This window comes from Eleutherodactylus coqui, chromosome 7 (assembly GCF_035609145.1).
Source record: "Eleutherodactylus coqui strain aEleCoq1 chromosome 7, aEleCoq1.hap1, whole genome shotgun sequence".
NCBI classification, from domain to species: domain Eukaryota; kingdom Metazoa; phylum Chordata; class Amphibia; order Anura; family Eleutherodactylidae; genus Eleutherodactylus; species Eleutherodactylus coqui.
The window spans coordinates 20,569,496-20,594,408 of record NC_089843.1 but is presented as its reverse complement, the minus strand read 5'-3'; the positions used below and the strand labels follow the sequence as shown (position 1 = coordinate 20,594,408).

At 41.9% G+C, this 24,913-nt stretch overlaps 1 protein-coding gene across 2 annotated transcripts in view; it reads left to right on the top strand.

The window, feature by feature from the left end:
- The window catches only part of LOC136572383 (transcription factor COE3-like), a 109,585-nt gene extending 85,572 nt beyond the window's left edge, over nt 1-24,013 (top strand). For both annotated transcript variants that reach the window (XM_066572910.1, XM_066572909.1), the window contains exons 11-16: nt 12,290-12,378; nt 20,396-20,461; nt 20,999-21,176; nt 21,284-21,469; nt 22,944-23,147; nt 23,544-24,013. In XM_066572910.1, the coding sequence (XP_066429007.1) occupies nt 12,290-12,378; nt 20,396-20,461; nt 20,999-21,176; nt 21,284-21,469; nt 22,944-23,147; nt 23,544-23,575 (755 nt within the window). In that variant the 3' untranslated portion in view covers nt 23,576-24,013. The remainder of the gene's footprint in view (nt 1-12,289; nt 12,379-20,395; nt 20,462-20,998; nt 21,177-21,283; nt 21,470-22,943; nt 23,148-23,543) is intronic.
- Nucleotides 24,014-24,913: the final 900 nt, after the last annotated feature.

Below are 24,913 nucleotides of genomic sequence, written 5' to 3'. Positions count from 1 at the left end.
ATAACTACTATAATACTGCCCCCTATCTACAAGAATATAACTACTATAATACTGCCTCCTATGCAGAAGAACATACCTACTATAATACTGCTCCCTATGTACAAGAATGTAACTACTGCAATACTACCTCCTATGTACAAGAATATAACTACTATAATACTGCCCCCTATGTACAAGAATATAACTACTATAATACTGCCCCCTATGTACAAGAATATAACTACTATAATACTGCCCCCTATGTACAAGAATATAACTACTATAATACTGCCCCCCTATGTACAAGAAAATAACTACTATAATACTGCCCCCTATGTACAAGAATATAACTACTATAATACTGCCCCCAATGTACAAGAATATAACTACTATGATACTGCCCCCTATGTACAAGAATATAACTACTATGATACTGCCCCCTATGTACAAGAATATAACTGTTATAATACTGCTCCCTATGAACAAGAATATATCTACTGTAATACTGCCCCCTATGTACAAGAATATAACTACTATAATACTGCCCCCTATGTACAAGAATATAACTACTATAATACTGCCCTCTATGTACAAGAATATTACTACTATAATACTGCCCCTACGTACAAGAATATAACTACTATAATACTGCTCCCTATGTAAGGGAATATAACTACTATAATACTACCCCCTAGTACAAGAATATAAATACTAGAATACTGCCCCCTATGTACAAGAATATAACTACTATAATACTGCCACCCACGTACAAGAATATAACTACGATACTACTGCCCCCTACGTACAAGAATATAAATACTATAATACTGACCCCTAAGTAGAAGAATATAACTGCTATAATACTACCTCCCATGTACAAGAATAAAACTGCTATAATACTGCCCACTGTGTACAAGAATGTAGCTGCTATAATACTGCCCCTATGTACAAGAACATAACTACTATAATACTGCCTCCTATGAACAAGAATATAACTACCATACTACTGCCCCCTATGTACAAGAATATAACTGCTAAAATACTGCTCCCTATGTACAAGAATATAACTACTGTAATACTGCCGCCCTATGTACAAGAATATAACTACTATAATACTGCCCCCCTATGTACAAGAATATAACTGCTATAATACTGCTCCCTATGTGCAAGAATATAACTACCATAATAATGCCCACTATGTGCAAGAATATAACTACTGTAATATTGGCCCCTATGTACAGGAATATAACCACTATAATACTGCTCCCTATGTACAAGGATATAACTACTGTAATACTGCCCCCTATGTCCAAGAATATAACTACTATAATACTGCCCCCTATGTACAAGAATATAATTACTATAGTACTGCTCCTATGTACAATGATTAAACTACTATAATACTGCCTCCTATGTACAAGAATTTAACTACTATAATACTGCCTCCTATGCACAAGAATATAACTACTATAATACTGCCCCCTTATGTACAAAAATATAACTACTATAATACTGCCTCCTATGCAGAAGAACATACCTACTATAATACTGCTCCCTATGTACAAGAATGTAACTACTGCAATACTACCTCCTATGTACAAGAGTATAACTACTATAATACTGCCCCGTATGTACAAGAATAAACCTACTACAATACTGCCCCCTATGTACTAGAATATAACTACTATAATACTGCCCCTAAAGTGCAAGAATATAACTACCATAATACTGCCCCCTATGTACAAGAATATAACTACTGCAATACTGCCTGCTATGTACAAAAATATAACTACTATAATACTGCCCCTCATGTAGAAGAATATAACTACTATAATAATGCCTCCTATGTACAAGAATATAACTACTATAATACTGCTCCCTATGTACTAGAATATAACTACTATAATACTGCTCCCTATGTACAAGAATATAACTACTATAATACTGCTGCCTATGCACAAGAATATAACTACTATAATACGGCTCCCTATGTACAAGAATATAACTACTATAATACTGCCCCCCATGTACAAGAATATAACTACTATAATACTGCCCCCCATGTACAAGAATATAACTACTATAATACTGCCCCCCTATGTACAAGAATATAACTACTATAATACTGACCCCTAAGTAGAAGAATATAACTGCTATAATACTGCCCTCCTATGTACATGAATATAACTACTATAATACTGCCCCCTATGTACAAGAATATAAATACTATAATACTGCCCCCTATCTAGAAGAATATAACTACTATAATACTGCCCCCCCCATGTACAAGAATATACTACTATAATACTGCCCCGCCATGTGCAAGAATATTATTACTATAATACTGCCTCCTATGTACCGGAATAAAACTACTATAATACTGCCCCATGTGTATAAGAATATAACTACTATAATACTGCTCCTTATGTACAGGAATATAACTACTATAATACTGCCCCCTATGTACAAGAATATAACTACTATAATACTGCCTGCTATGTACAAGAATATAAATACTAAAATACTGACCCCTAAGTGGAAGAATATAACTATTATAATACTGCTCCCTATGTTCAAGAATAAAACTACTATAATACTGCCCCTATGTACAAGAATATAACTACTATAATACTGCCCCTATGTACAAGAATATAACTACTTTAATACTGCCCCTATGTACAAGAATATAACTACTACAATACTGCCCCTATGTATAAGAATATAACTGCTATAATGCTGCTCCCTATGTACAAGAATATAACTACTATAATACTGCCTCCTATGTACAAGAATATAACTACTATAATACTGCCTCCTATGTACAAGAATGTAACTACTATAATACTGCTCCCTGTGTACAAGAATATAACTGCTATAATACTGCTCCCTATGTACAAGAATATAACTACTATAATACTGCCCCCTATGTACAAGAATATAATTACTATAGTACTGCTCCTATGTACAATGATTAAACTACTATAATACTGCCTCCTATGTACAAGAATTTAACTACTATAATACTGCCTCCTATGCACAAGAATATAACTACTATAATACTGCCCCCCTATGTACAAAAATATAACTACTATAATACTGCCTCCTATGCAGAAGAACATACCTACTATAATACTGCTCCCTATGTACACGAATGTAACTACTGCAATACTACCTCCTATGTACAAGAGTATAACTACTATAATACTGCCCCCTATGTACAAGAATAAACCTACTACAATACTGCCCCCTATGTACTAGAATATAACTACTATAATACTGCCCCTAAAGTGCAAGAATATAACTACCATAATACTGCCCCCTATGTACAAGAATATAACTACTGCAATACTGCCTCCTATGTACAAAAATATAACTACTATAATACTGTCCCTATGTACAAGAATATAACTACTATAATACTGCTCCCTATGTACTAGAATATAACTACTATAATACGGCTCCCTATGTACAAGAATATAACTACTATAATACTGCCCCCCATGTACAAGAATATAACTACTATAATACTGCCCCCCATGTACAAGAATATAACTACTATAATACTGCCCCCCTATGTACAAGAATATAACTACTATAATACTGACCCCTAAGTAGAAGAATATAACTGCTATAATACTGCCCTCCTATGTACATGAATATAACTACTATAATTCTGCCCCCTATGTACAAGAATATAAATACTATAATACTGCCCCCTATCTAGAAGAATATAACTACTATAATACTGCCCCCCCATGTACAAGAATATACTACTATAATACTGCCCCGCCATGTACAAGAATATTATTACTATAATACTGCCTCCTATGTACCGGAATAAAACTACTATAATACTGCCCCATGTGTATAAGAATATAACTACTATAATACTGCTCCTTATGTACAGGAATATAACTACTATAATACTGCCCCCTATGTACAAGAATATAACTACTATAATACCGCCTCCTATGTACAAGAATATAAATACTAAAATACTGACCCCTAAGTGGAAGAATATAACTATTATAATACTGCTCCCTATGTTCAAGAATAAAACTACTATAATACTGCCCCTATGTACAAGAATATAACTACTATAATACTGCCCCTATGTACAAGAATATAACTACTTTAATACTGCCCCTATGTACAAGAATATAACTACTACAATACTGCCCTTATGTATAAGAATATAACTGCTATAATACTGCTCCCTATGTACAAGAATATAACTACTATAATACTGCCTCCTATGTACAAGAATATAACTACTATAATACTGCCTCCTATGTACAAGAATATAACTACTTTAATACTGCCCCTATGTACAAGAATATAACTACTACAATACTGCCCCTATGTATAAGAATATAACTGCTATAATACTGCTCCCTATGTACAAGAATATAGCTACTATAATACTGCTTCCTATGTACAAGAATATAACTACTATAATACTGCCTCCTATGTACAAGAATGTAACTACTATAATACTGCTCCCTGTGTACAAGAATATAACTGCTATAATACTGCTCCCTATGTACAAGAATATAACTGCTATAATACTGCTCCCTATGTACAAGAATATAACTACTATAATACTGCCTCCTATGTACAAGAATATAACTACTATAATACTGCCCCCTATGTACAAGAATATAACTACTATAATACTGCCCCTATGTACAAGAATATAACTGCTATAATACTGCTCCCTATGTACAAGAATATAACTACTATAATACTGCCCCCTATGTACAAGAATATAAATACTATATTACTGCTCCCATGTACAAGAATATTGCTACTATAATACTGCCCGCTATGTACACGAATATAACTACTATAATACTGCCCCCATGTACAAGAATATAACTACTATAATATTGCCCCTATGTACAGGAATATAACTACTATAATACTGCCCCCTATGTACAAGAATATAACTACTATAATACTGCCCCCCTATGTACAAGAATATAACTACTATAATGCTGCTCTCTATGTACAAGAATATAACTACTATAATACTGCTCCTATGTACAAGGATACAACTACTATAATACTGCTCCTATGTACAAGAATATAACTACTATATTACTGCCCCCTATGTACAAGAATATAACTACTATAATACTGCTCCTATGTACAAGAATATAGCTACTATAATACTGCCCCCTATGTACACAAATATAACTACTATAAAGCTGCTCCTATGTACAAGGATATAACTACTATAATACTGCCTCCTATGCACAAGGATATAACTACTATAATACTGCCCCCTATGTACAAGAATATAACTCCTACAATACTGCCCCCTGTGTACAAGATTATAACTACTATAATACTGCCCCCTGTGTACAAGAATATAACTACTATAATACTGCCCCCTATATACAAGAATATAACTACTATAATACTGCCCTCTATGTACAAGAATATAACTACTATAATACTGCTCCCTATGTACAAGAATATAACCACTATAATACTGCCCCTTATGTACAAGAATATAACTACTATAATACTGCTCCTATGTACAAGAATATAACTACTATAATACTGCTCCCTCAGTACAAGAATATAACTACTATAATACTGCCCCCTATGTACAAGAATATAACTACTATAATACTGCCCCCTATGTACAAGAATATAACTACTATAATACTGCTCCCTATGTACAAGAATATAACTACTATAATACTGCCCCCTATGTACAAGAATATAACTACTATAATACTGCCCCCTATGTACAAGAATATAACTACTATAATACTGCCCCCTATGTACAAGAATATAACTACTATAATACTGTCCCCTATGTATAAGAATATAACTACTATAATACTGCCCCCTATGTACAAGAATATAACTACTATAATACTGCCTCCTATGTACAAGAATATAACTACTATAATACTGCCCCCTATGTACAAGAATATAACTACTATAATACTGCCCCTATGTACAAGAATATAACTACTATAATACTGCTCCTATGTACAAGGATATAACTACTATAATACTGCCCCGAATGTACAAGAATATAACTACTATAATAGTGCCCGCTATGTACAAGAATATAACTACTATAATACTGCCTCCTATGTACAAGTATATAACTACTATAATACTGCCCCCTATGTACAGGAATATAACTACTATAATACTGCCCCCTATGTATAAGAATATAACTACTATAATACTGCCTCCTATGTATAAGAATATAACTACTATAATACTGCCCCCTATGTATAAGAATATAACTACTATAATACTGCCTCTATGTACAAGAATATAACTACTATAATACTGCCCCCTATGTACAGGAATATAACTACTATAATACTGCCCCCTATTTACAAGAATATAACTACTATAATACTGCTCCCTATATAAAAGACTATAACTACTATAATACTGCCCCCTATGTACAAGAATATAACTACTATAATACTGCCCCCCTATGTACAAGAATATAACTGCTATAATACTGCTCCTATGTACAAGAATATAACTACTATAATACTGCCTCCTATGTATAAGAATATAACTACTATAATACTGCCCCCTATGTATAAGAATATAACTACTATAATACTGCCTCCTATGTATAAGAATATAACTACTATAATACTGCCTCTATGTACAAGAATATAACTACTATAATACTGCCCCCTATGTACAAGAATGTAACAACTATAATACTGCCCCCTATGTACAAGAATATAACTACTATAATACTGCCCCCTATGTACAAGAATATAATTATTATAATACTGCCCTTGTGGTTAAGAATAAACACAGTATATATTAGTACTCGGCTTTTGTGTAGATGTACAGAGAATCTGGGCGGATACTGGATCGGAGAATGGGATCTCATTCCTCTGACATGGCCAAACCCTGGGATGTTGAAGCATCCAGAAATGTCTTGGAGGAGTGTGATGAAATGTGTGAAAAGCAGCTGCTAACAGGAAATTAATTGCCCTGCCTGGAAAACTTCCGACATAGAAACTTCTCCAAGTAACATTTCATTATTGGATACCACCCACCGTACGCTGCGCTCATCACCCCGGCCCGGAGCAGCTGCTTACACAGAGTCAATCATTTTTGGCTAGTATTTTTTTTTGCTCATTTTTTTCTTCCGGATGGATTGGCCAGCGAGGCCTGAATTGCACCAAAATCTCGGAGAGATCTAGTTTCTATTGTTACAACATGTGGTTCCAATTATTAGGAGACATTTTTCTTGCTGCAATATGTTTTACAGAGCAGTAGATAAAATATGAAAAATGACCAGAGATCATTAACACACGACGAGAGAGGAAGAACGTAATCTGGGTGAATATTTCACATGCGTCCGGTGTAACCTGCAGGAACTGGTTCCCACCATCCGTCTCATCACGCCTCGGCTGCAGAAGACATGCTGCATTAAGTGCACAGACCAAGTAGTCAACAGCAAAGCAGCGGAAGACCTTCTAACAATTTCCAGTATCCACATACAATGATGGTCCTCGTAAAACCAAATCAAATCAAAAAATCAAATCATGGTATTTGTATAGCGCCAACTTATTCCGCAGCGCTTTCAGGTAATTATTACTTATTACCCCCCACCAAGCTGGGTTCTCATTTTACCGACCTCGGAAGGATGGAAGGCTGAGTCAACCTTGAGCCGGCTACCTGATTCATGCGGGAATCGAACTTGCAACCTCCAGGTCGTAGGCGAGAGCTTACACTCTGCACCACACGAGGCTCAGGAGCTTCCAAAAGTTGTTGAAACCTAGCATACATCTCAGATTATGTCAGAATTAGGGCAGTGATGTCACTAATCGTAAGTTGATGGCCCAGCACATTTTTAGCGGACTTTCTCATGCGTCATGTACATGTGGACCTACAAAAGCTGGGTGACCAGTAGAAGGATGTAATAAAGCCTTCCAGCAGGATGTGGTAGTGGATGAATGGAGGGTTTATCAGCACTTTAGCTGGTTGGCAATCATGCTGTAGGTCAAGGCTGGGCATCTACCAGGAGCCAAGAAGGAAAAATTTGTAGCGATTTACCTAACTTTTTTGGGACCTCTTCTTATTGATGTTGCAGTTCTCCATATCTCCATACTAAGGTGTTGGCTCCTGTTGCGGTACTACGAGCTCCTCGAATTTGCAATGTTTTGTTTGTTCCCGAGCTGGCCAATTTCCAGTACTGTTTTTGGATGGTGAAGATTATGGCGGGTTTTTGGGGTGACTGATGGACGGTGGCTCAAAGCTTTATGCCACTGTCCACTGCTGCACCAAGCTAAAGCTCATCAGTGTGTTGGGCTGGACTGCAGTTGGTGAAACAAGAGTTGAAATAAATGGTGGACCGCCTAAAAGGTTTTGAGACCTAGCATACATCTCATATTATGTCACTGTTCAGACAGTGACATCACTAATCTCCATTTGATGGCCCTGAGCCTTCTCAGTTTGGCATTGCTTATATGTCGTGAAAATAATATCATAAAGTCCTTCGGCAGGATTGGGCAAGAGGATAAATGGAGGGTTTATCAGCATTTCAGCCAGTAGTTAATCTTGATCTAGGCCAAGGCTGGACAACTTCCGGGAGCCATGGTCAACAAATTTGTAGCCGACATCCAACTTTTTTGGAACATCTGCTTATCCATATAAAGGTTCTCAATATCTCCATACAAAAGTAGTCCTGTTGGCTCCTGGCATTATGCCACCTGCTCCTACACTGTTTGATTCACTCCTGATCTGGCCAATTCCCAGTACTGATTTTTGATGGTGAAGTTTATGGCTGGTTTTCAGGCGGACTGATGGAAAAGGAGCCCACTGTTGGGATTTGAAGATTGTCAAGTCTTACGCCATGCTCCACTATCACTCCTAGTCAAATCTCATCTGCCTGTCGGGCTAGACTAGGGTTCATAATATAACAGGGTGGTCCAGGGGAAATACTTTCTTTCCTTTGTCTCCCCAACTGATAGAGGAAGACGATTTTGGGGGACCCTCTAACAAAACGGTGGTACCTCAGGCAATGGGAGCCACTGGGCAACGAAACAGTTATATGCTTTTCCAGGAACTGTACACCATAGATTCCACACAGCATGTCAATTTCAGCACGGCTTGGCCACAACGGTGTGTCCGCTGCCTAGGCTCGGGTTTAATTTCCGTGTGGAAAGTCTACATGGAGATTCCACGGCAATTCCGCCCCGTGTGAGCCCAGCCTAAGGCTTCCGCACTGCCGACATGAAGGGTTAAGGCCTGCGAGACGACAGAGGCATCATCTTTCCTGACGAGTCTCCTTGTATAAGTGCCTTGAGGAGGAGCAGCAGAGCAGAGTCCCAATCAATCCAAATTACTGCCGAGTGGAGCAAGCTTGGGGGTTGCTGAGATACATATGTTTAGTCTAAATCAGGTAATCCATCATCATGCCGGGGGTCCATGGTGGAGTCATATGGTGAGTAGGAGGGGGATGCAGGTCAGAGGTCACATAAACCTCCATATAACCCATCCTCCCCCTCCAGGATCCATGCTTGTATTACTCATAGATTACTATGGAAGAAGAGGCTTATTTATTAGGTTCTGGGAAAAGATAAAGAGGAGAAGATAAGAGGCTGAGAGGAGGCCATGAAATCGGCAGTGATCAGATCTGACCCTGTCCACTCCCAGGTCTGAGGGGGGTTTGGAGAACGTGGTACTTGACCCAATATCTGTTGTTCGTGGAAGTACTGACAGACCCGCGTCTGATTATACCTGCCAGATCAGGAGAGATGGGATCAGGGGTGCGATAATGTGTCCTTGACCCCAGGTTTTATGGGGTTAAATTGGACAGACCCCCGGAGCAATCTGAAAATGTGGCGGAAAAACATATTTGGGTGCTAAGTGCGAGATTACGTGGGCTGCATAAGGCAGAATTATTTTGACACTCTGTGTGGCGCTATGTGAGTCGTACATGGTGGTATTATTTTTGCACTGCACAGTGTTATTACGTGGACAGTGCATGGCAGTATGGCACTAGCAATATCGTGGCGGTATATTATTCTGGTACTGTAGGGTGATATGCGGGTCTTTTTTGGGCTGTATATGAGTTCATTATTTTGCCACTCTATGGGGATATTATGTAAGCTGCACTGAAATATTATTTTGGCACTACATGGTTGTATTATGTGGGGTTTATATGGCAGTATTACGTGGATTGTATGATGCTGTATTATTTTGCCACTACATGACAGTATTATTTTGTATTGTGGTATTATGTGAGCTGTATATGGCAGTGTTATTTTTGCACTATACAGTGTTAAGTGGATTGTGCATAGTAGGATAGTTTTGGCACTATATAGCGATATTATGTGGGCTGTACATGCCAGTATTATTTTGACACTATATGGCAGTATGGCAATGCTAAGTTGGCTGTATATGAGTATATTATTTTGGCACTATATGGGTTTTTTTTGTGGCCTGTACATGGCAGTATTATTTTTGCACTATACAATGGCAGTATGTGTGCTGTACCCTGCAGTATTAATTTGGCACTATGGTGGTATTATGTGGCCTGCACACAGTAGTAGTATTTTTGCACTCTATAAGGAGCTGTACATGGCAGTGTTGTTTTGGCACTATATAGAGGTATTGTGTGGGCTGTATATGACTTATTTTGGTACTATATGACAGTATTAATTTGGCTGTTTATGAGTGTATTATAGTGCTATTACGTAGGCTGTACGTGGCATTGTGTGGTGGTTTTATGTGAGCTGATTTTGTAGTATTACGTATATGAGAATGCTATGTGAGCATTATGTGATGGCGTATATGTGTAGCTTATGAGACAAACTGTCTAAAAGGATTCTGCTTTGCCACTTGCCCGGGACAAGAACCAGTCCTGGATATATTAACCCCTCAGGGACACGGCCTATTTTGGGCTTAAGGACACAACCATTTTTGGTGGATTTTCTTCTCCACTTTTAATATTTTTTTTATGATAGCAGAAAGAGAAACGCATCAATTCTGCCATAGATATTTTTTTACAGCGTTAATCATGCAGCATAAATGAGACATTCCATTTTTTCTGCGGGTCGGTACGGTTACAACGATACCAAAATTCTTACATTTTTTTTTAGGTTTTTCCACTTTTCTGCAATAAAAACCCTTTCTTTTTGGAAATCTTTTTTTTTTCTAAATCGCTGCATTCAAAGTTCTTTAACTTTTTGATTTTTCTATGTACGGAGCTCTGTGAGGGCTTAGTATTTGCGTGGTACATACAGCTTTTTTGATCACTTTTAGCATTTTGCCTCAGTTTTTTAGTGGGTTTTTTTTTTACACTTTTTTTCCCCGCACAGTCAAAAGCATGTGCAGCTTATTGTATGCGTCGTTACACACGCGGCAATACCAAATATGTGGGGTTTTAGATTTTTTTTTATGCTAATATGAGAAAAAGCGTCCTGTTGCCATAGCAACCAGCTGGGCTCTCTGCGATTATATCGTGAGAGCCCGGTGACTTCACAGAGGGAGCGCGCTCCCTTTGTGAACCCCTCCCATGCCATTATCTACATAAATCGCGGCAGGGAAGGGGTTAACAGCATGGGGTGCATCTCCGATGCCCCCCCCCCCCCCCCCGCTGTTGTAGCGAGAGGCCGACTATGACTGACAGCCGGCTGCCACTGCGGGATAGCGCGAGATCATAAGTGATCTTGCGCTATCCCCAGGACGTAAGTTTATGCCCTGTTGCAGGAAGTACCCTTCTGCCAGGACGTAAACGTACGCCCTGGAGCGGGAAGGGGTTAACCTGCTTACAAATAACAGGTGGAAAATATTAAAATATCTGGTACGGATGTAGCAAAGTTTAACTTGATACTTTAACGCATTAAATAAACTGTAGCACAGAACTTTTTCTTGCCTTTTCAATAGCTTCTGTAGTGTTAGGATAACTTTTTGCAGCCAGTTATCAGCGTTGGTTGACTTTTGCTACATCTACATATATTTGGGATGGATTGTAGAGACTTCAGCCACTAAACTCCGTTATGGGTTCGGCATCTACAGGACCTTTTCATATGTATCCTGCACAGGTGTTATCATGGACACTTGGTCATCCCTTCCTGAGGCGCTCCGTCTCTGATGAGTTAAACCCTAGTTCCAAGAGGGCATCAACTTTTGGGTCATCTAGTGAGACATGTCCAGTTTTCTAAACGCCGCTCATTGGTGATGATTATTTTGGATCTGTGGCCCCATCAGACACCCATATTTAGCGGCACACCCTTGTCCTTTTGTAGGAGCCATCCATTGTCCATGATTTCACCCCAGTCTTCTTTCTTTACAGCTCTGAATGAACCTACGATAGACTACGGTTTCCAGAGATTACAGAAGGTGGTTCCCAGGCATCCAGGAGACCCTGAGAGATTACCCAAGGTAGGAGCCTTCATCTAGAGTCCAGATTCTAGACCACAAGGTGATTCAAAGCCGCACTTGTATATAGGCAAGAAATGCTGTGTGACCTTCTTGGAGCCTAAGTAAAGATACTTATGAGGGCATCACTGGCACTGGTGGCCTGGGTATCCGAAGCTTGCACCCCCAGCAACTGTCTGGCAGTGCTATGTGGGCACTTTTTATCATTTGAGCACAATGTGGGGATTCACAAGAGCAAGAGCATCAATAGAAAGTACCCCACAGAGCACAAGTGAATCAAGACCACCCTTGCATGTTAGCCACAAACCTTGTTGTTTCTGGACCTGTTCTTATTTTACTGTTTTCTTATCAGTCTTCGTACCATGGAGAGACGGACTGTTTAGAACATACAACCTCGTGTGACTAGTCTAATACATGCAGCTTGGTGACCCCATATAGTGGTCACACAGGCAGGAAGTGACTGCTGGGTCTTGTGTACCCTGCAGAATACACTCCGGTGGGAGGCTGCAAGAAGCGGAATAAATACAGAGTATGTAATTAGGTGTAATACTAATGATGCTGTGTCGATATAGCAACACATGTGGAGTTAGAGTTTAAGGATAACTGGCTAGATCATAGCTGCTTAGGTTGAGGCTAGCTGTTATGGATAGTTGGATTGGGACTGGTTGAGTCATGGCTGGCCATGAAGGCTGTTGGGTTGTGATTGGGTGGGTCCTGGCTGGTTGAGGTGTGGCTGGTTAGATTTTGACAAGTTGGATTGTGGTTGGCTTTGTTATAAATAGTTGGGTCATGGTTGGAGGAGTTGTGTCTAGTTGGGTTGTGGTTAGCTGTTTTTGCTGGTTGAGTTGTGAATGGTTGGATTGTGGCTAGATGTTGTGACTGGTTGGGTTGTGTTTGGCTGAATTATGAATAGTTGTGTCTGGTTGGGTTGTGGATAGCTGTTTAGGCTGGTTGGGTTATACCTGGTTGAGTTGTGACTAGTTGGGTCATGGCTGGTTTGATTGTGGCTAGCTGTTATGGCTGGTTGGGTTGTGACAATTTGGGCTGTGGTTGGCTGAATTATGAATAGTTGGGTTGTGACTGGTTGGGTCATGGCTGGTTGAGATGTGACAGGTTGGGTTATGGATAGTTGGGTCGTGGATTAATGGTTTGTGAATTTTTGAGTTATCGCCATCTAAATTTCTGTTTTTAAGCTTTTTTTCTTTTTGCTTCCGCCGTTATTTTCTTGATTCAGCAATGATCACTATTCCTGCTTCCATGTAGCGTAGTCTTCTCCTCTAATCTTCATATGCAGTACACTTCCAGGTCTCGTCTCCCTCCCGTGGAGCCTGTGCTCACCAACCTGTAAATGATCAGTGATGCCTACGCCCCGGTGGAGCTTCCATTGGGACACAAAGTAGTTTGATCAGAAATGACGGCTTAAAGCAGGTTCCAAATTGAAGCCATTTATCAACTAGTGACAGATCAGAGCGAGAATAACATTTATTTATGTGTCTCTCTCACTAGGAGAGGATTGGTTGGGGGAGCTTTGGTGGTACGTCAGACTGACTCTACACGGAGAGGTCCCTCAGCCCCAGATCAGTGGGAACATGTACAGGAAGCTTGGAAAGGGACATCTAAGAGGCCATAATAGGGCCCTAAAGAGTTGGACGGGCAACCAAAAGGAGAAACGTTGCACATTCCTATTGCTAGCATCTCCCCCTCCTCTGCCTGGTCCCATGGTGTTATTGACTGGTCCGGACCACATAGGTGGTCGGCGTCATCCCCCTTCACTACTTTAGGACATCAAGTTATAGTTGAGATGTAGACTCTTCTTTGGTGTCCCATATATTCCCTAAGACAGAAGATCTGTGACCGTGACTAGTAACAGAAGTCTATAAAAACTGATGCTCATGATTAATGCAAGACATAAGATCCCACCCAACGCCTAGATCATGGTATGGTGATGTACCTGCCCCAGGCCCCAGATCTGCATTTGTGCGTTTCCCTCCAAGACAGAAGGGGTTAAAGGTGTAAGATTTCTGCATTGTGATGAGAAGTGAATGGAGAGTTGCAAGGAATGAAGCGGAGACAGGTCCCTAACAATGATAAATGCTCCCAGCGCCTTGATGGTGACAAGACCCCCCTGTCCCTCAGCACTTAACCCTCAATGGCCTGGGGAGGTAATAGTCGTGAGCGTGCAACAAGCTGGTAGGAAAAAATGCAACAGCAAGACTATAAATATGAAGCTATTGTGGGGGCCCAGGAGTTTGGAGCGACACCTCTGACTGCATGACGTTGAGTAGACGCTATGTATTACACAAGGAGAGTTTCCGTTAATGCCGTCCTCCTATTTCTTGTATGATGAAACAATCCCATAGTTGCCTTCATACTATTAATTAGACCTCGCATAAAAGACTTACTGAGAATTAAGTGTAATGATTAGTGACTGTGGGGCTCGGGATGTGACCTGTAGGGTTGCCAGGACTTGTGGCCGGGTCCCATGAGCTTCAATGCTCTATATATAACATATCTCATTCACCATCCGTCATGTTTTGGTACCCCGATATCATATCTGCTCCACGGAGCCTTCATGTCTCTATACATCGGCAATATACGGTCATGTTCTACTCCTGCCCTGGATCTCAGGATATGCCCCAGTGTCAGCCTAAAAGGATGCGTATTATCATAGAATACAGTGTTTAAGGCAAGATTTTATGTTAAACATATATTTGTATACATTGTAGGTGTCTTTTTTGAAGAGTATGCCCACAACACTCTCCCATAGAAGTCAAAAAGGGATGGTCATAGATTGCCTCTCCCTTCCTGCACATGGGCAGCTTGCAAAGCATGCCAACAACACTCTCCCATAAAAGTCAATAGGTGATGGTCACAGTTCACCACCTCCTCCTCCTTGCACCAGTCACAAGGCATGCCCGCTACACTCTCCTATAGAAATCAGTGGGTGATGATCACAGCTCACCTCCCTCTCCTCCTTGCACAGCTCACAAAGCATGCCCATAACACTCTCCCATAAAAATTGATAGGTGATGGTCACAGTTCACTTCCTTCTCCTCCCTGCACAGGTAACAAAGCATGCCAACAACACTCTACCATGGAAATTAGTTGGTGATGGTCACAGCTCACCTCCTTTTACTCCATGCACAGGTCACACAGCATGCTCACAACACTCTCTCATAGAAGTCAATAGGTAAGGGGGATCACAGATCACCTCCTTCTTCCTGCACATGTGACAGGGCATGCCCACAGCACTCTCACATAGAAATCAGAAGGTGAGGATCCTAGTTACTTTTTCTCCCTGCACATTGACCTCTGCACAGGTCAGAGAGCATGCCCACAACACTCTCTCATGCAAGTCAGTAGGTGAGGGGGCTCGGAGCTGACCACGTTCTCCTCCCTGCACAGGTCACAGATTATGCCCCAATACTGTCTCATAGAAATAAATAGGGGATGGTCATAGTTCCACTTTTCATACCTGTACAGTTACCACTGCACAGGTCACAGAGCATGCCCACAACACTCTACCATGTAAGTTAATAGGACAAGGAGGGTCACAGCTCACCTCCTTCTCCTCCATGCACAGGTCACAGATCATGTCCACAACACTCTTACATAGAAGTCCATTGGTGATGGTCACAGCTCACCCCCTCCCCTTCCTGCACAGTTCACAGGGCATTCCCACAATACTCTTTCTTAGAAGTCAATGGACATTTCCACACTTAAGGCCTCTATTATCCAAGATGGAGCCATAGAACTGGATAGGAAACATCTAAAATTTCAAATCCCCCTCCCTCTCCTTCCAGTCCCAGCTTCTGATGTCAGATGGAAGTCAGGCTGCGCCATAGACTTTAGCTGGTTTCTGTGGGATCCATCTAATGTTTATAGGCATGGAGCAATGGTAACTACAAACTATGAAGACATGACTGAGGCTAAGGCATGATGGAGGTGGATAGAACAATAGTACATGGGGGTCTGTTCTCTTTATATTAGTCCCGGAGACATTAGGAAAAGAGGAGACAATGAGAGAGCATGGTTCCTTTACAGCAATGGATCAAGGAGTCCTCTGAGACAGTCATCTGATTACTTCCACAGACACCACACATACCATCTGGCCTTAGAGAGCTTATATGGAGATCTTCAGTGGTTGCCGAATGCCAACATTGCATGCCAAAAAGACAATTGGCATTGCGGTGTAGCCGTGGGCTTCCTTTGTCTAAGCTTCTTCAGTTTTGGGGGAAAGAAAATCTCCTGCCCTTGATATCAGCTGGCCTTTATACACACCCTCAAGAGTTAATACACTATGTTGACAAACTTATTGGGACCCCTACCAATTCTGTGCTGTCAGGTGAGGGGGATATGCAAATTGGACGTGTGAGCATTAGGTATAAAGGAGAGTATTACACAAGCATAATGCAGTACAGAAACCATCAGATGCCCCCAGATGTACAGCTGACAATGAGGTCTGGTGTTGGGATGTCACCAGGTGTAGAGCTAACAACGGGGTCTGGTGGTGGGATGTCACAAGGTGTAGAGCTGACAACGTGGTCTGGTGGTGGGATGTCACCAGGTGTACAGCTGACAAGGGGGTTTGGTGGGGGATGCCCCCAGGTGTAGAGCTGACAACATGGTCTGGTGGTGGGATGTCATCAGGTGTAGAGCTGACAATGGGGTCTGGTGGTGGGATGTCACCAGGTGTACAGCTGACAACGAGGTCTGGTGTTGGGATGCCACAAGGTGTAGAGCTGACAACGTGGTCTGGTTGTGGGATCTCACAAGGTGTAGAGCTAACAACGGGGTCTGGTGGTGGGATGTCATCAGGTGTAGAGCTGACAATGGGGTCTGGTGATGGGATGTCACCGAGTGTAGAGCTGACAACGGGGTCTGGTGGGGGATGCCCCCCAGGTGTAGAGCTGACAACGGGGTCTGGTGGTGAGATGTCACCAGGTGTACAGCTGACAACAGGGTCTGGTAGCTGGATGTTACCAACCAATCAGTATAGGACATAGCAGCTTCTGGCCCTTCCAGAATCCACTGCTGGCCATGTTATTGGAAGATGGAGGACATCCGGTGTGTGCGGTGCTGCCACATTCAGGGAGACCTCGTAACCTGCCAGAATATGGACAATGAAGCCTTGTACGGGCTGTAAAGACATTACAGCCATCGTCTGCCCTCGCTCAGCGGGTCTCACAGGCCATGGGGACATCCATCAGTACCAGAACCATCTGTAGGGAACAGCATGTGAAGTGTTACCATGGACGAGCGGCTGCACACAACATAACAGCAGTGAATGCATAGCAGCGCTTGCGATGGGGCTTGGAGCATCAACTGTAATTGAGTGGAAGCCAGTGTTGTGGACAGATGAATCACAGTACACCATCTTCTGATCGGATGGTGGCACTTGGGTGTGACGGTGGCCTGGAGAGAGGTTGCGAGGCCACTGCATCATCTCACCATGAAGTATGGAGGAGGTTGTTATAGTGTGGGGGGTTTCTGCTGGGAAGGACTAAGGCCATTGGTTATAGTGAAGACAGCTCTCAATGTCAGTGGGCATAGAAACATTCTGGGAGATCCCTCCACACATCTATGGGAATTTGATGGAAAGTGGCCTAGTAGGGTTTTTGCGGTCATTAAGGCCAAAGGCTACCGAACATCATACTGAAAAATGTGATTAAAATCAAATTTTATCACCTTCTATGTGTGTCCGAATACTTTTGTCAACGTAGTATATAACCTACATGTAGATAGTGTAGAGGTTTGGTTTAGATATCTCCAAGTGTCATTCATTCCTTGAGGTGTCTCGCCGGTGGAGAATACCTGAGGATGCTCTGTAGACTGGACCAGGAACTCCGGCATATTAGTTATTCTCGGTATATGTCATCCTCTTGAGTCCCAGGATGCCTCCTCTCTGTAGGATATCTCAGGTGGAGGACAAGCAGATCTCAGTGCTGTCTCCCTTTATGATAAATACAGGATGCTCCAGTGATCTGGTGAGGAGCTGTCCAAGGAGAGAAGTCATTACGCCCCCCTGCTTCACTGATCCTGCGTCCACAGAGACCCGCTGACCTTTAATGGTCTGTCTAATATTGCTGCACTTTCTTGTTTTGTTCACTCAGTACATAGGATCTGAGACGTTCTCTGACTTCAGTCCTCATGTGATGATCCCATCTTGAATTCTGCATTTTTGTTTATGAATCAGTGATAGGCTATGCTTAGTTGGCATTGCAGAAACTAAAGCCTTGTTCTGCATCAGATTTTGTGGTGCTTGGTGTAAACTTGAATATGCACTGAATGCATATATGATAAAGAGAAAGTAAGTAAGAAAGAAAGAAAAACTTCAAAAAGCCACGAGATTTAGCATTTCCAAAAAGGATAATTTTTTCCATATGTGCTTTACATCGACTGGTTCTGCCTTTAAGACCAGGATAATCTTGTTCTTTAAAGGAGCCACTTAGGTGGGTCAATAATTTCACATTATATATAATCCACTTTTTGCATTATGACCATCAAAGAAGTGGTTACTAAGTAGATTGGGCCCTAAGTGGAGGCGCGGCGCTGTAACTTACGTTGGCCCCTGGGGACATGGATGAATACAATTAGCAGCTGATTGAGGCTTCAAGCTCAGCCTTGGTGTGATCTTCGATTGATAGGACTGAGGCGGAAGAAGTAATGGAAGATTAATGTATCGTCTTATAGAAGAACAGAGGAGACATTGGGTGAGGAGAGAGCAAGAGTGATGGGGGTGGGAAGGAGAAACGAAGTACTTAAAGAAAAGTAATGAAATAAAGGCAGCAGGATATGGATATATCTGTAGAAACAATCAGCAGTTGGCATTGAAATAGTGATCAGACATTGAAAGAATTGATGAGGATGGATGCCCAACAAGAGCCAAGAAAGTAGAACTTTTTGAGCAGGTTGGTGGAATTGAGGTGGATTTACCTGTACGGAATGACAACTTCCATCAAGTTCCAAAGTCAAGTTTTTTCACTTTAAGGAATGACCCATTAAAGTAGTGTAGATAGAACCAATGATCTCCATAGTTGCTCGTGATTGTAGATCATTCAAGATGCTGTTGATCAGGATGGTGTCTACCTGTACATCAAGATCCATCAGTCTCCATTTGAAGCCAATCTGTAGATCAGGGTCTACTTGCTCTCCAAGTGAGATCTGCCTGTAGATCGGTATCAACCAGTCTCCACTCTTAGGTCAACTTGTAGACTGAGATCTACTGGTCCCAGCTGTAAAGTCAACATGTAGATTAAGATCTACTCACCCCTAACCTGAGGTTTTCCCCTAGATGAAGATCTGTTGGTCACTACTATAAAGTCTGTGTATATCAAAGTGTACTTGTACCCAATCTCAGGTCAACCTGTCAGTTGAGATCTACTGGTCCTCACTCTGAGGTCTAGCTGCAGATATTTAACTTCATCCTGTAGACTGGGATCTACTGGTTCCCAATCTGAGGTTGTCTTGTAGCTCAAGAATTATTGTCCCCATTATGAGGTTAATCTGTAGATCGAGATTTACTGGCCCCCAATCTAAGCTCTACCTATAGATCAGGATCTGCTGGTCCTTACTCTTAGGTCTACCTGTATATTGATATCTATGAGTCCCTAATCTGTGATGTTGTTGTAGATCAAAATCTGTCGGCCACCACTATGAGGTCTATGTGTAGATCAACGTGTACTGGTCCCCGGTCTGAAGGCTACATGAGTAAAGATCTAGTGATCAGAATCTACTAGTCCCTAATCTGACGTCAATCTTTGGTTTGGAATTTACTGGTCCCAGTCCAATCTCTATGACCAGATCAAGATCTACGGGTCCCCAATCTCAGCTTTACCTATAGATCGTGATCTATTTGTCCCCACTCTTAGTCTGCCTGTTGATTGAGATCGACTGAGCCCCAATCTGAGGGTTAACTGTAGATCAGTATCTACCTATTGGCCACCACTGACTTATCACATTCTGATTGTCTCTTTAATTAAAGCCATGTTAATATTAACCATCTTCTTCTTGCCTTCAGGAGGTCTTGTTGAAGAGAGCCGCTGACCTTGTGGAAGCATTATATGGAATGCCTCACAATAACCAGGTAAGATTTTGTGGAGTATTAACGTAATAGGAAAACATTAATGGCTTTCCTTGTACATAGGCAGAGTTTAATTGGTGAAATGTCCACTGATTTACCTTTTTCATAGTTGTTATAGCTGATGGAATTGTTCATGTTGAGAGTGATATGACCCTACTGGTTCCTCCATAAACAGGCACAATCAGCTGGGTCATGCCAGCAAAGAGATAAATTGCTGCAAAATGCCTCCAGTGCTCCACACTTCATGTGTAGTCCATCTTTAGCCATCGTTGTTCGGTAGAAATGTACATATGCATACAGAGGCGTAACTTGAAGCTTCTGGGCCGCAATGCAAAACCTGTAACAGGGCCCCCAACTATAATGCTTTATTCATAGTACTGGGCTCCTTGTATGGAGAAGAGAGGCCTTATGGGCCCCTTAAGGCTTTGGGGCCAGGGTCCAACTGCATCTTCTGCGTCCCCTATAGTTACGCCCCTGTAGGAGTATACGTTTCTGTCTTAGTGAACTATAACTAATACCAAGCCTTGGCTCATCCTCTAGGACATTATCTTAAAAAGAGCAGCAGACATTGCTGAAGCACTGTATAGCGTACCCCGCAACTCCAACCAGCTCTCCTCACTAACGACCAACCACCCCCACACCGGCATGATGGGTGTCAACTCGTTTGGAAGTCAATTGGCCATCAACATTGCAGAATCTGCACAGACTTCCGATCAAGGTACAGGGGAGACCCGTGGAGCTAAGCACTGCCTTTATCCATGGGTGTTGATATCAGATGTCTATGCTGTTCCCCTTATTTTAATATTCATATTGCCTCTCTTCTAGGTTACTCCAGAAACACAAGCAGTGTCTCTCCACGCGGCTACGTACCCAGCTCAACCCCTCAGCAGTCCAATTACAACACCATCACTTCGAGCATGAATGGCTATGCAGGAAGCGGGATGACCAGCCTGGGAGTACCGGCCTCTCCAAGCTTTCTCAACGGCTCCACTGCCAATTCTCCATATGCAAGTGAGTGTGGAGCCCTGTCCTCGTGTAGGGATTCCCATACACTGGTCATTTTGTCACCTTAGGTGCGCCATAGATTCCATGACTGCTCGTTATTATGGGTGAAGGCTAAAAAACTGGTATCTTGGCGCTGCTCTCCAATGAAGGACACAAGACGGTGGGATAAAATATCGAACTTCTCTTTTATTAAATACATTGAAAACCAGCAGAAGATACGCGTTTCAGGGTGAACTCCTTCATCAGTCAGGCTGGGTAAAACTAGTATACAGAGGGCAGTCAAGGTACCGTATTTTTCGCTCTTTTAGACGCACTTTTTTACCCCTCAAAGTCAATGCGTCTTATAAAGCGAACGTCCCGAAGTTAGAAACCGGACGGTGGCTGTGTGATAAGGATCGCACGTCATTATTACACCACTGCCGCCCGGGTCGGCTCCATATCCGGGGAAGAGAGCAGTTCTCTTTCTCCTTTGCACTGCTGCCATTACGTACCACTGATTAGTGGTGAACGCCGGCGGCAACTGCTGCTGCTCCCCGCCTCCACCAATCAGCTGGTCCCTTCCTCCCGCAAATACGTAATATAAAGAAATAAATATTTGAAGTAAATGTGGATATATAATAGGTAAAATAAGTAATATATTGTAATACGGGAGCGATAAAATAAATACTAGTATGAATACATCTAGTTATCATAGAAATAATGTTAAAGAGCCAGAAACCCATGGAATAGCATAAAACCGTATGATATGATAAATAACGATATAACGGGGCGGTATAGTAGGCAAGACGAACATAATAAAACATACTAAAATCACATATATAGACAGAATGAAAACTTCTCTTTGAAATAAAAGGAAGGGGGTTTTCAGCACATCTTGGACCAACTTGAGATGGGAGGCATACTTCTTCTTCAGTGGCTTGCCAACCGGGTTCCTTACCGTTCAGGAGTCCAAGGGGCTTCAAGTGAACAAATCTGATATAAAGATGGCACCCCCTCATGTTGCCAATGATGTATGTGTTGACACTAGAGATGAGCGAGCACACTCGGTTAAGGCAGTTGCTCAAGCGAGCGTCGCTCTTCTCAAGTAACTGCATACTGGTCTCAGCAGATTTGGGGGGGGGGGGGGGGGTGAGCAGGGGGTAGCGTGAAAGAGATCTCTCTCTGTCCCCTGCTACCCCACGCTGCCCCACGCTCACCCCCGCAGCCCTCTGAATCTGCTCGGACCAGTATGCAGTTACTCAAGAGCGATGCTTGTTCGAGTAACTGCCTTAACCAAGCGTGCTCGCTCATCTCTAGTTGACACCATTGCTCTGAACTTCACCTTTGGGTGCTTTGTAGCTCTAGATGTTCACCACCTGAAAGAGATTTCCCGGTCATTGGACAGAGAGCACCTGATGGGTAGAACTGTCGAGTAGATTATCATAGTAAACAGAGTATTGAGGACATTTTTTTAACCAAGAATTCCCCTTTATTTCCTCAGTTATGCCCGCAAGTCCCCCACTGGGAGCCTCATCCATAACTCTTCCATCCAGTGCAAACTCTGCCACTTCTGCCGGTGTCTTCTCCTTTTCTCCAGTCAATATGATCTCAGCCGTCAAGCAAAAGAGCGCCTTTGCACCTGTGGTGCGGCCACAGAATTCCCCCCCGCCCACCTGTACCAGCACCAGTGCAAACAGTCTTCAAGGTAAGTGGCTATAACTGGTGGGCACCATTATGGAAGACCTATGTATTGTGGTGGGGTAATGTTATACCTTATAACAAGCCTAAATGTGGAGTTATTGCACGGAGGATGCCATAAGGGGATCTACCAAGCTTACTGAGGCAGGAAGTAACTAAGGCAGACGAAGGGGATACAAATGTATCGGGAGAGTAAGAGATCGGTGGGGATCAGGGAGGAATTATATAATGAGGGATTTATATAAAGAGGTAACATCTTAAGTGTATTTCACAACTTGAGTATTCAGAAGTATCTCACGGCTTCCACACCTCCTTGGGACCATTCAAAAAGTTTAGAGTTGACTCTACTGTAGGATCCCATCATTATGGTTATCACTCCCATTTGCTTTTGTTTTCCTTCCAGCCATGACCGGCCTCATTGTGCCACCTATGTAGGATGCTTATCTCAAGATGGTTGACGCAAGCTCATTATATCCTGGACTCTTATTAAATTCTGAAGAGCAAGGACTTGGATCTTCTGGTATAGTCAGTGGAATCTTGATGGTGATCCAAGAAGTTTCCTAAGTTACTATGAAGGATCCACGGGATAAAAGTCTCCTCCATAACCCCTTCTTCACGTGAAGGGTAAGCATTACACGGAAGAGGACACAAGGTGCCTTTCCAGTTCTTCTTTTGATAGAGGACTCTTGTACATATAGGACCAAACCTTCTTTTCCTATGTACCCTGTGATGGACCATTTTCCTAGTAAAGTTAATCTGAACTCATCTCATATGGATTATTTTCCTCAATGCACTGCCAGGTTCATCCTTCTCGATGTGGTGACACTGGATCCAGCCGGAGATCTCCATTATCAGGTGTGGAAGACAAAGATGGCACAGATTTGTGGAACCTCATAACATAGGATGATCATTTTACTTCGTCATGACCCCTCCTTCTCCCTCTAACGGGTCTTTTTAATGTGGAATTCATAGGTTATCGACTTTCATAGTGAAGGGTGGAGGCGGATGGTTTTATACTGCACTTTCTATATGTTGTGGACATGATAGACATTTCCCTAAAATACTCTGAGTTGTTTTTAATTAAATTATGTGAATACTTTTTCCCCATCTCTCTATAAAGTGTAATCCCATCCAGTAGTGAGACGTCCACCATGTCCTAGCAGAAGAATTTGAACTCTACATGACCAGATTTCTTGAACATTTTTGTAAAGAAGACTGAATGGACATACATTTTATATGTTCCTCCGATGTCTGTCACCCCATAGTGTTGCCCTCTCATAACCTTCAATATCCGGAGCGTGAGTTGTGATGATCCCAACGCAGTGGCCTTAGGCATGAGATACAAGGCTTAGGGTAGAGCCACAAAGTTGTGATTCTTAGAACCAGAAGAAAAGCCAATAGACTCTTTACGTTATTTATGTCCTACTATTTATTCCCCCATGACTGCCAAGATCTGGACGATGAAGTCGTAGAACCCCCTGTATGTCTGTAAGTTTTCATTGGCACCTGGCAGGTGCTGAGCACTTCTCACCCTCCGCTGTCCTTGAAACCAGAGGAGCATTTTGGATGCAGTTAATAATCATGCTAGACAAAGTGTGTCCCTCATAATACCATTATTTTATCTTAAAGCGACCCTCCAGTTTCAGGACAAAGTTCTGTTCTGGGCCCAGAGGGGATGGGTTATATGTCACCTGTTGTTCTCTGCCGCCTCTCCAACCCACCAGTTCCGAATCTCATTTTTGGCCATCCAAGATGACTGCATCAATTTTATTA